This window comes from Castanea sativa, chromosome 9 (assembly GCF_040712315.1).
Source record: "Castanea sativa cultivar Marrone di Chiusa Pesio chromosome 9, ASM4071231v1".
Taxonomy (NCBI): Eukaryota; Viridiplantae; Streptophyta; class Magnoliopsida; order Fagales; family Fagaceae; genus Castanea; species Castanea sativa.
This window is the reverse complement of record NC_134021.1, coordinates 10,997,239-11,010,701: the sequence shown is the minus strand read 5'-3', so window position 1 is coordinate 11,010,701 and position 13,463 is coordinate 10,997,239. Positions and strand designations below refer to the sequence as shown.

At 40.3% G+C, this 13,463-nt stretch overlaps 1 protein-coding gene across 1 annotated transcript; it reads right to left on the bottom strand.

Moving 5' to 3' along the window:
- Window positions 1-11,067: 11,067 nt before the first annotated feature.
- LOC142609815 (protein S40-7-like) lies at window positions 11,068-12,087 on the bottom strand. The gene has a single exon (XM_075781532.1). It carries the CDS (start codon window positions 11,997-11,999, stop codon window positions 11,343-11,345), a length of 657 nt encoding a protein of 218 aa, XP_075637647.1. The 5' UTR covers window positions 12,000-12,087; the 3' UTR covers window positions 11,068-11,342.
- Between the last annotated feature and the right edge of the window lie 1,376 nt (window positions 12,088-13,463).

Below are 13,463 nucleotides of genomic sequence, written 5' to 3'. Positions count from 1 at the left end.
TGTGGTCCGAGGATCCAGGCACACCAAGTTTTAGTTTGATACTTAGATGAACCAATTGAAATGTTAATTTTCCCAAAGTAAATGATCCGAGGACCAGACATAACTAAGGTTCTGTTTAACACTTTGTAAAAAATATCAATTTAGACGAGGTATGTGGTCCGAGGATCCAGGTACACCAAGTTTCAGTTTGATACTTAGATGAACAAAGGCAATGAACGCAAGGCAGTTTTAACAAAAATGGTCGAAGTGCCTTTCATTTAATAATAGTACCTTTGTAGGTTATTTACATTCCAAGGACGTTGTACAACATGTTCGTCCAAATCCTCAGGATTGTAAGCCCCTATTCCTGCGACCGAAGTAATACGATAAGGTCGTTTCCAGTTGGGCCCCAGTTTTCCCCATGCTGGGTTCTTTGTTGTGCCCGAAACTTTCCTCAATACCAAGTCGCCAGGTGCAAGAGGTCGCAGTTTTACATGAGAATCATACCCCTGCTTGAGCTTATGTTGATAATAAGCTAGTTGAACCATGGCATTCTCTCGTCGTTCCTCAACTAAGTCTAAATTTCTCCTCAATAGATCATCGTTGCTATCTGGAACGAATGAGCTTTTCTTTAGGGTTGGGAACCCAGTTTCTAGGGGAATTACTGCCTCGGCTCCATAAGTCATGGAGAAGAGTGTTTCTCTTGTGGATCTTCGTGGGGTAGTTCGATATGTCCACAAGACATGTGGCAGTTCTTCCACCCATCTTCCCTTAGCGTCACCCAACCTTTTTTTGAGTCCATTAACTATCACTTTATTGACAGCCTCGGCTTGGCCATTCCCTTGAGGGTAAGCTGGAGTGGAATATCTATTCGTAATGCCCAGATCACAACAATATTTCCTAAAGGCTTTACTATCAAATTGTAGACCATTATTTGAAATGAGAGTATGAGGGATGCCAAACCTGGTAACGATGTTTTTCCATACAAATTTTTTTGCTTCCATGTCTCTGACATTTGATAGTGGCTCAGCTTCAACCCATTTGGTGAAATAATCCGTTTCAACGAGGAGCCATCGCCTGTTTCCTGTTGCTTTTGGGAAAGGTCCAACAATGTCCAAGCCCCATTGAGCAAAAGGCCAAGGGCTAGATAGAGGATTAAGGACACCTCCTGGTTGATGTATGTTTGGAGCGAATCTTTGACATTGGTCACACTTCTTCGCATAATCCTGTGCCTTCCTCTGTATATTGGGCCACCAATAGCCCTGAGTAAAGGCTCTATGAGCCAAAGACCTTCCCCCAGTGTGACTTCCACAAATCCCTTCATGCAACTCTTCCAAAAGTAACTCCGTTGCCTCGGGGTGCATACATAACAAATATGGTCCCAAAAAAGAGCATTTGTATAATTTCTGGTCTTCGGATAACCAGAACCGAGTTGCTTTCCTGCGAATTTTATCCGCTTCAACTTTTTCTCCAGGCAGGATGTCATTTTTGAGAAATGTTACTATTTGATCCATCCAACTAGGCCCCGTCCTAATTTGGAGAATTCGACTGATGTTACCATTCGTCTCAGCGGGTTTCAACAGATCTTCGACAAGGATAACCCGCAGTAGGCTTTGCACCGAGGATGTTGCGAGTGTGGCTAATGAATCGACATGGGTATTCTAACATCTGGATACATGTAATAAAGAAAAAGACTCAAATTTAGATTGCATACACCTGACCTGAGTTAGGTATCCCTGCATTCTTGAATCTCTTGCTTCTAGCTTCCCTTCTACTTGGCCTACCACCAATAATGAATCCGAGAACATTTGTACCGTCTTCCCTTCCATTCTATGAACCATGTTCATCCCTGCGAGGACGGCCTCATATTCTGCTTCGTTGTTGGTGGTCGAGAACCCCAATCTCAAAGATTTCTCAAAAGTAATTCCCTCCGGGGATACCAAAACTAGCCCTACACCAGATCCTCTTTGATTTGCTGCTCCATCAACGTGCACTTTCCACAACGGAGGCTCTTTGTGTGAAATCATGCCTACTGATTTTTTACCCACGCCTGATCCTTCAATATATTCTTCTAATGAGGGCTCAGTAAATTCCGCCACAAGATCCGTGATGACTTGCCCCTTTATAGAGGTACGAAGCATATATTTGATGTCAAAAGCTCCTAGGATAGTGCCCCATTTGGCAATTCTTCCCGTATAATCCGCACTCCGAAGTATAGATTTGAGAAGGAGTTGCGTAAGGACAACCACCATGTGGGATTGGAAGTAATAAGGAAGCCTTCGTGTAGCATGCACCACCGCCAAAATAGCTTTCTCCAGTGGCAAATAACTCACCTCGGCTTCATGCAGAGACTTGCTTACATAATAAACTGGCCTCTGGATATTATTATCATCTCGTATAAGAACCAAACTAACTGCATGGTTAGCTACTGCAATATATGCAAACAGAACTTCATCAATTTCTGGCAGAGACATAATGGGTGGTTGCGAGAGATACTCTTTAAGCTGTTGAAAAGCCACCGCACACTCCTCGGTTCATTCAAAACCCTTCCATTTATTCAACAATTGAAAAAAAGGTCTGCATCTGTTCGTAGACCGAGATATAAATCAGTTGAGAGCAGCGGTCATACCTATTAGTCTCTGAACTTCTTTAGGATTCCGAGGTGGGTGTAAGTTGTTAATGGCCTTAACCTGAGCAGGATTCACCTCAATTCCCCGGTGAGTTACCATATAGCCTAGAAACTTGCCCGATCCCACACCAAAAGAATATTTAGAGGCATTGAGTCGCAATTTATACTCTCTTAGCGTTTGAAAAGTGTTGCTCAGATCTTCCAAATGCATAGAAAATACTTTACTCTTTACCACCATATCATCCACATATACCTCAATAGTCTCTCCCAGTTGTGTCTCAAACATTCTCGTCATTATCCTTTGATAGGTAGCCCCTGCGTTTTTCAAACCAAAGGGCATTACCTTATAATAGTAGTTTCCTGTGGGAGTGACAAATGCAGTCTTCTCCTAGTCCTCCACAGCTAAAGGTATTTGGTGGTAACCTTGGAAAGCGTCAAGAAAACTCATCCGAGGATGTCCAACAGTAGCGTCCACCAATTGATCAATCCGAGGCATTGGGAAAGAGTCTTTCGGGCAAGCTTTGTTTAAATCTGTGAAGTCCACACAAACTCTCCATTTCCCATTTTTCTTCTTCACCACTACCGTATGGGTTAACCATTCAGGATAAAAAACTTCTTTGATAGCACCCGCCTTTTTGAGTTTCAGCACTTCCTCTTTCACAGCCTCGGAATGCTCTTTGGAGGACCGCCGAGGTGGTTGCCTCCTTGGTACCACAACTGGATTGACTTTTAAATGATGACAAATGAAACTCGGATCAACCCCAGGGGCTTCATAAGCATTCCATGCAAATACATCCATGTTTTTCCTCAAAAACAAAATCAGCTCTGCCTTCTCCTCCTGTGGCAATTGAACCCCTACCTAAAAGAACTTCTCAGGGTCGTCATCTATGAGAATCTTCTCCAATTCCTCACATGCAGGTTCATCTACCTTGGCTGCGCCAAAAGACTTTGATTGCTATGCCTCTCCGCCAGTCGAGGACGAGGACGAGGACTCCGGCTCAGGTTGACGCAGAATTGCAGCCGTGACACACTGTCGAGCCACAGACTGACTCCCAAGTAGCTCCACCACCTGGTCTCCAGAATGAAATTTAACTTTGACATACAAGGTTGAAGAAACAGCTCCCAACGCATGCAGCCAAGGTCTTGCCACAATAGCCGTGTAGGAAGAATAGGCATCCACCACGATGAAATCTACGTTTACCACCTCTGGGCCTGATTGCACAGGCAGTCTAATTTGCCCTTTTGGAACGACAGCCTTTCCCTCGAAGCTTATCAAGGGTGAGTCATACGCCGTAAGATCTTCAAGTTTTAATTTTAAACCTCTAAATAGGTTAGGGTATATGATATCTGCGCCACTGCCTTGATCGACCATCACCCTTTTCACATCATAGTCCCCTATTCTCAGGGTTACCACCAAGGCATCCTCATGAGGCTGGATAGTCCCCATTTTGCCCTCCTCCGAGAAACCCAAAACTGGTAGGATATTTGCCTTAATTCTCTTCGGTTGATCCCTTGATTCTTCGGCCAAAGTCCAAGCCACTGACATCACCCTAAAGGGAAATGAGCCAGTCCTTCCTGGTGCCGCGAAAATTACATTGATTATACCTAAAGGAGGCCTTGACGAAGGGCCCCCGTGGTTTGCCACTCCTGATTGGTTTCCTTGCCCATTAGGCTGATACAGGAATTGCTTTAGCTTTCCCTCCTTAACCAACTGCTCCAAATGATTCCACAGAGTGCGACAATCCTCGGTGGTGTGACCCCTCTCCTGGTGATAATGGCAATGGAGATTTTGGTTGCGTCTCAAAGGGTCCCCTGTCATTTTATTTGGCCATTTAAAGAAAGACTCATGCCTGATTTTCTCTAACAGCTGTTGCACTGGTTCTTTGAAAACGGTGTTGACCACCTGTGGGGGCATATGACTAGCTTGTCTGGAAAAATCTCTTGCAGGCCTACTGTTGTTGTATCTGCCCGACCTGAAATCCCTCATTTCTTGTGGGATAACCTTCGCCTTACCCTTCCCCTACTGCTGATCTTCCTCAACCCTTTTGTACTCGTCGATGCGATCCATGAGCCGATGCACGCTTCTGACAGGTTTCTTCGTCAAAGACTTCCTCAAGTCATGCTCCGTTGGTAGGCCGACCTTGAAGGTCCTTATCGCCACATCATCGAAGTCTCCGTCAATTTCATTGAACATCTCCCAATACCTATCCGAATACGTTCTCAGGGTTTCTCCATCCCTCATGGCCATGGATAATAATGAATCCAATGGCCGAGGAATTCTACTGCACGTGATGAAGCGGGAACCAAATGCTCTAGTAAGCTCTTTGAAAGAACTAATAGAGCCTGCCCTCAAGCCATCAAACCATCTCATGGCCACGGGTCCCAGGCTAGAGGGAAAGATCTTGCATATCAAGGTCTCATTCTTGGAATGTACTGCCATTCTCTGGCTGAAATGGCTCACGTGTTCCACAGGATCATTCTGGCCATTGTAAATAGTGAAGGCTGGTTGTGTGAAGCACCGAGGTAACCTTCCTTCCTCCAGTCTGCTCGTGAAGGGTGACTTGGAGATTTGGTGTAACGCCCTACCCATCGCATCATTTCCCAAGCCCTTAGAGGAGAAGTCCCTGCCATGCCTCCCATACAGGTTGTCCTCCTCGGAAGAAAAAGATTCACCCGGGGGAGTCTTGGACCTCTGCCTGTAATTGTCATCCTCGAATCCCTCCGAAGAGGGGTCGGATTCCGAAGGAGTTCACCTTCGCCTTTCGTGGCGCAACTTTCTTTTCAGGCCGTCAATCTCCTTCTGCATGGCCTTGGTATTCCTCTCGTGAGGACCTCTACTTCCTTCTTGTGAATGACTCGTACTTCTGATAGTGTGCGTAGTATGTACACTACCTTCCTGGTTCTCTCCGTGATCAGGATGCAATGAGTGATCCTCATGCTGGGAGCCTACAGACTCCGCATTACGTTGTGGTCCTGAGCCCACTATGATGTTCTAAACTTCCTCAAAGACTAAATTCTCATAGACGGCGCCAATTGTAAGGACACAAGTTGAACCTTCAATCCACAATTAAATGGGAATGGGCTTGAAAGGCCTTTTGCAATAAATTTGTAGAGAGTGAGCTTGAAATCTAGTTTTTGAGGGTGGTTCAAACAACAAAAAATAAACGAGCCTCGGGCCCAATGGCACAAATAAGGAATTAATTATAAGAATATAAATGAAAAACTCTTCCTCGGACACAATCCGAGGATAGTTTATAGTATTACTTCTCAAGGGTGATTACAATTATAGATCGTTAGATTATCATATACTATTGTCTTTCTTCTCCAAAGAAAGAGCCTCCCTTCTTTCGAAGGTCTTTTTCTTTATTTATACTCTCTCTTCTCCCCTTTATCATCCTCCACCTCATGGTTATGACGCTGGCTTTGGATACTTGTCCCATCAAATTTCCCCGAATTCCTCTAGGATCAGGGACCAAGTTCCAAACCTCATGCTCAGGTCTCCTTCCTCCATTAATGCAGTCAGTATATCAATTGCAGAGTTTTTAATGTGTGGGCGGTGGTAGCAGTTTTACCTTATATATTCCACCGCTCTTCTACTGTCTTCCACGTGTACTGTATCTTCCCGTAGCCATAAGATTGTTTATAACATAGCTTTGGGGATATTAAACCTCCTTCCTATGACCTCGGCTTTAATATCCGAGGACTAATATCTTCCTCGGACGCAATTGTTCACTCTTTTATCACATCTTTACCTGGTATTTTCTTTATGAGGTACACTAATGTACTCCTAGATCGTTTGATGTCCTCGGATTGAGTTTTTAGCCCAATAGACTTTGTTGGGCCATCCTTTATAAATTACTGGGCCCAATGTCTCTACAGTACTTTCCCCCTACATTTCCCATTTGCAATTGCCAATAGAAATGCTCTAAGGACAATCTCTAGGAAAATAGAATGAGTGATTAGGAGCAACATATGCGAGATAATGATTATACCGATTACTCAATTTGTGTTATCGACTTGTCAAAAGTCTTGTAATTCAACTAATAACTTTTAATGTTTTCAACGGAAATATTCATGATCTCTACTCCTCCATTGTAACAAACTATCAAAAACTATTTTATCAACCTTAGGGATGGCGATGGTGCAAGTTTGTCTTGGATAATAGGTATAGGTAAGGATATATTATTTTGTATCACAGTTGCATGTAATATCCCTCTCGTATAAAGTGGACTTGACCGATTAGGGACTAAGGTTAGACTATAATTTAGTCTAGCTAAGGGAGTTTCATGAAATCATTACACACTTTGATCATTTTGATAATTTCTTTTGACTTTGTTTTAAAGAGAGATTTATAGGGAGATTCTTAAATCATGCAATTATGAACATACTGAAACGTGTTTAAGGTGAAATGTATGTAGGTTGGCATCAATCATTTTTTTTTCACTGCAAATTTCATCATTTGAGGAAGAAAAAGGTAAAATTTAGAAATGCTCTTGGGCTATCTTCTTGCTAACTGCAATTCATAGATATGAAGAAAATTACAATCTACCCTTTTGAACTATGACCCATTTTTTATACTTACCCCATAAACTATAAGAATTCATACTTCACCTTCTTAAACTATGAGAATACACAATTTACCCCCCCCCCCTCCTCTTTAAACCATGACCCTATTTATGCTTACTCCTATGAGAATGCAAACTTTTTTCTTTTTTTTTTTTTGGCGAAAATGATGCTTTCATTAAAAACTAAGGAACATATACAAATCTATCAAAAGCCACCCCTGCACTGTCTAAACTGAGTAATAAGGAAACCTCAATAAAGGGGTCTAAATACACTACAAAATCTTGTGGGAGAAGAGCACCCCTTCAAGCAAAGGCATCCGCACATTTATTTGCTTCTCAGTAGCAGTGTTGGACACGAACCATTGGAATTTGTCGAAGCCCAGTCTTGCAATCACTGAGGAGAGCATCGTAGCTATTGGACTGATCATCATCCTTCTTCAACAGATCCACAAGAAGCTGAGCATCAAGTTCCACAATCACAGCAGAGAGTTTTAGGGAGATGCACAATCTGATACCATCCCTTAAAGCCCATAATTCAGCTACAACACTAGTAGTGCTGCCAACAACCCTTGCATACCATTTCACCCAAAATCCTTTGTCATCCTGAATTAAGCCTCCTCCACCTGACAGACCTGGGTTGCCGAGAGATGAGCCATCGAAGTTGAGCTTATGCCAATTTAACAGAGGTTTAATCCAGCTAACTTTAATGGGAGTTTTGGCATGGGTCTTTTTCCCATTGGACCTAAGGAAAGCAGATTTTGTGGCTCTTGCTATAGCATCAGTTCTTAAATTACATGGCTGCCTCTCATTTCGAAAAATAAAATTGTTACACTAAATCCACAATGACCAAATACCAAAGGCAAACATAGTTCCCCAGCTAATATTAAATAATGAGGAGACCCAAGAGTAACAACAATTGATCTTAAGCCAATCCTTCAGGCTAGACCCGTAGAAAAGAGAAGCAGACAAAGGTGGGGCTAGGGAATTCCAAAAGACCTAGGCTTCACAGCAGTCCCTAAGAGCATGAGTGATAGTTTCAGTACCTTCATTACACAAGGGACACACATCAGGTATACTTAACCCCCTGGTAGAGAGCACTCCACAGACCGATATGCTTTGGAGGAATGCAAACTTACTCTCCTAAACTATCAATCATGGAATGAGATGCAAAGTGTTACACAAGTAATAGTTTAGGGGTAAGTGTGCACTCTCATAGTTTAGGGGGACAAGTGCTATACAACTCATAATTTAGGGGGGTAAAGTGGGCATTCTCATAGTTTAAAGGGTAAGTGTAAAAGGAGAAATAACTTAGAGGTGTAAAGTGTAATTTTCTCCATGGATTTGTGTGTTTAATATACACAAATTGGAGTTAGCCAAAATAATAATAATAATAATAATAATAATAATAATAATACTACAAATTGGAACATACCTTTTACGTTTTCTTACTTGGGAGGAATTGAAAAATTATAATTGTGACTTGAGAATTAAATTATAATTGAAAAATAATAATAAAGTCTAAATATTAAAATATCCTTCATTCCACTTTTTTTTTGCTCTGCATCTTTTTTTCTCTTTCTTTAGTAAGGAGGATGAGAAAATAATTGGGAGGAACAAAAAATATATACAAGAAGGTAGAGAAACTTATTAAGATTTTTCTTTAGAAGTGTTCTACAAAATGGATAATAGAGTTGAAAAGGCAACATGTTTTTAGTCTTGGACAAATTACAAAAAGATCTCTTGAGGTTCGGGTCATTTTCACACATACCTCATATATTTTTAATTTAATTTTGTACTTATGTGTTATTGCAATTGACTAAATTTGACATTTCAATTACTTTTCTATCAATTATCGCCCTTAACATTGTTACATTTTTAGTAAATTCAACTAATAATTAATTTTAAAGTATACTTTCTTTCTCATTTTATTATTCTCGTTTATCTCTCCCTCTATCTCTCTCCATGGCTAAATTCCTTGCTCTTTCTCTTCCCTTATCCTAATATTCTTCTATTTAGCCCTCCCCCTCTTTTAGAGGTAGTATTAAGGTCTAGTTGTTGATGTCAGGCTCATGAAAGCGAAGTCCTTCCTTCTATTTTTTCCTTCTCTTAAACCCAATATTTTCCTAGGGCAGCACCAAAGCCTAGGTTGTCGATATAAACCCTGTCAAAGCCTAGGAGGTTGTGGTTTTTGTAGTTGTTGCCACTGTGTCAACAAAGTCATCCAAAGCCTCAAGAAATCTATGAGAACAAACCAATTCATTTTTGGCTTCAAGGAACCTGTGAGCACCAACCAAGTCATCTTGACTGGCCCCAAGAAGCACTCCGGTGACAAAATGTAGCACGATCGGCTCAGCAATGAGTAGTGGAAGAGGAATTAAGACTCATAATGAACAAAAATTTAACTTTAGGGTCAATTCGGTCAATTACAACACCTCAAGGGATGTGTTCAAAAATGACCCAATGCCGTTTGTTTGGTAAACGATCCAATGTTGTTTACTCTTATAGGCTTTTACATAAGTTTAAGTTACACCATGTTTTTCTAGATTTTTTTTTAAAAAAAAATTCAAATTTTACAATAAAGGAAGAAAGATTCCAATCATGATTCTCTTTATAAAAGAGAGAATTAAACAATACTTACGGATCACAAGACTCTTTACCACGTTGTTAAAGTTTGTATAAAACTAAAGAGGAAGAAAGAAAGGTTTAGTCAAGTAATGAATCCCTTTATTTAGCAAAAAGTATTGAAGCTACTCAATTGGTCTCATCTATTGCCATATGGTCTTTGCCCTACTATCAATAGCTTTTAATTACTGAGATTGAAAGTTAAAAAACAACTCTCAATCTCAACCAACCATTGAAAAAAAAAAAAAAAAGTAAAAAAAAGTAAACTTTATAAAGTGAAAGCTGTAGAAAAACATTTGTGAGAAAGGATGGGGGTAACTGCACCGGGTGAAATACCTAGCAATTGCACCCTATCCAAATCCACTAATTGACTAATAATAGTAACATAATCAAAAGTCCTTGCTTTCCTTTGGAACAATCACGATTTCTTTTGTCACGTATGGATAAGGCTACGCGTATACTGTACCAAACTTCAGTTAAAAGTTCCACAAATCTTTTTATTTGACGCTGACAGTCAATAAGCCCAAAAAAAAAACAAAAACAAAAAAACAAAAAAAAAAAAAAAACCGAGTGAAAGAAGAATAAGACAGAAGCACACGCAAGACACAACACAACAGCTTCATCATCCTACATAAAACTAGCATTTCCTCATCTCCACCTAACTTTCACAAATTTTGCAGTTACCAATTGCCATCATCACAATTGTTCCAAGGCTTCTAAAACCTACCATTCTACCATCAATTAAACAAAACAAAAAAAAAAAAAAAAAACCAAATTCAATTCACGTTTGCGTTTTTCTTCTAACTAACACTGAAATAAATAAATAAAAACTCCAAAGCCTTTTTTTGTGCCACACGCAGCATCAATATCTTCATCCCTTTTATGAAGTAGTAAAGTTAGCTTAATTCACTGAGCTTTTAAAAAAGCTATTCCCCCAAGAACATTCGGGCTTATTTGCTTTTTTGTTGTAATTTTTTTACCACAAGTGGCAAAGGGGAATGAACTTAAGTTCTCGTGCACCATAAACCAGACTATCCTCATTAAACTACAGAACTCTTCGCCAGTAAACTTTAATTACAGTACAAATATCTTCGCTGCTGAATTTTAAAATTGTCACCGAACTACAAAGCTCTTGGCGGGTAAATTTTAACTACGAGTAAATTATCTAAACGCACATGTTAATCCAATAAAAAACCCCACATTTCTTGAAGTGTTTTTCAACATAATGAAGCCAACAACAACAACAAAAAAAGCATATGCCTCCATGACTCATACCCCAATTAGAGAATTGTATAGAAGAAAAATAACCATAAAAACTAACAAGACCTCACTTCTTATACACTTACATAACTTTAATTTCATGATAGATAATAGTCTTCCTTGTCCAATATCTATATATTATATGACATATACTCAAAAAAGTCCTTATAGTTATAGATAGAACCAACCCCCATGTGCTTTCTTTTTAAAAAACAAAAAAAACAAAGCAAAAAATTCCTACCCATAAAAACTGTGGTACCAAAACATAAAGTCAGAGAGAGAGAGAGTTAATCAAGAAAACCAGTTTTGCGCCAGATGGCATTTCTGACCTGGCGTAGATCCCTCCCTTTGAGAGTCCTACCAACTCCTTCAAGAACCGAAAACGTCGTCTTCGGCGACATTCCGTAGCCTCGCGCCACAATCTCGTGCGGCGGCAACATCTCGTCCTCGTCCAAATCGTCCGCCGCCACGTAATCGGCAATCAGTCTGCTCCGATTCTTCGTCGCCATCGCTTTCGACAGCACCGGAACCTTCATCGGAGCCGACTGCCGGTGAAGCTGCGGGCTCTGGTTCTGCTCGTTCTGGAATTTCCAGTTGCAGTTTAGAGCCTGAGAGAGCTCTCTCTCCGGCGGCCTCGGGATCGCCGGAATCGCGGAGATTGATGGCTTGCGGCACAGAACCGGTCCGTCTCGGAAATTCTGGGACCGGTTATCGGATTCCGGCAACGCCGCGAGGATTCCAGAGCTCGTTGATTTCTGTAACTTGTTAGCTAAACGAGGACGATTGTGATCGTCGTCCGTGAAGTCATTGGTCCAAAACACTTCAGCTTCGTTGAGCTCGTCTCCACCGCCTACGCCGGCGGAAGACGGTGGAGAGAAAGAGAACACAGTGAGAAATCGATCACTCGACGGTGAACGCCGGTGACGGTAGCTGGTAGATTCCATTGTTGATTTGGATATCAAAGAGTCTTTCACATAGAGAGAGATTTTAGAGAGAGACTGTGTTTTTGTGTGAGAGAGAGAGAGAAACTGATGTGGCGGAGAGTCGCGGATTTGAGAATTAAAGAAAAAGAGTTTTCGGTGTGGGACCCACGGGTCACTCTCGTTGCTGACGTGACCGATGCTTTGGGTTTTAGTTTTTCGGTTGATGGGTCCATATTGCAAATTAAAAAAGAATGGTAATTATTGTATTTTTGATTCAGCCCCAAACTTTGTTAAAGAGTTGTTATGTTATGCTCTATGTTAATGGGTTAACTATTGTAGGCTTGCAGCTGCTGCGAACTTAGCCATTTTGGCCTCATAGTTTGTTTTAATTATGTCCTTTTAACCAAAAAAATAATAATAAATAAATTACTTTTCTCTCATTCATTGTTCTGAGGGCTAGATTTACCGAAATTATTTAGGTGTTATTCTTTGTGTGACACTGATATGTTTTTTTTTTTTTTTTATAAAATAAAAGTGCATTTTTTGAGAAAAGTTCTACCTATAACGTCTGCTTTTGACGTGTCCGATACTTTAGGTTTTAGTTTTTCCAATAATAGATCTCATATTGCAAATTAAAAAAATAATGGTAATTATTATAACTTCGACAACATTTAAAAAAAATGTAAATTATTATTTGTTTTTATTTAAATTCACAATGTAAGATAATTTTTTCTCATTCATTGTTCCTAGGGCAAGATTTACCTACATTATTTAGGTAATATTCTTTAAGTTATTACTTTAAAATTTTGACATGTGAATTTTTTTTATAGAATGAAAGTATATTTTTAGTTTTTTTATAAAATTTCAACTAATGACACTCGCTCACGTGATCGATGGTTTGGGTTTTAGTTTTTCCATTGATGGGTCCTGATGAAGCAAAAGTTCATTAGTTGCAGTGAGTTTGTCCAAATGGGGCCGGACACTCTTCTGCGTCACAGTAGAGGTAAGAGCTCACTAAAATGCTCACCAGTGTGGTGTCTGCCACAACGCCTCTGATGCCAATGTCAATATCGAGGAATTCTTAGAAAAATATCCTAAAATAATTTAGTATACCTGCTGATTATATGTCTGTCCCTCATGCTGGCGATGTGAGGACTTTATATATGTTGTTCTGGATTCTAGCCATTGTGGTTGATGTTGTGGTGTTAATGTCTTTCTTGATAACGTTTCCTGCTGACTAATGAGATTTAATATGTTCTCAATGGTCTGTCTAGCTGGTCTCGTAACCACCCGAGACATTATTGACGGCATTGAATGATCCCAACATCTTTGTCAGTGACGTGGACATTTGGTTAAACTCGTCTATGGGAGCGGTCTCGTCTGTCTTGTTAACCTCGTCTGTGGTTGATTTCGTCAGTCCTATCAGGTCCCATATTGCAAATTAAAAAAAATGATGATTATTATTGTAAGTGCACAATTGCACCT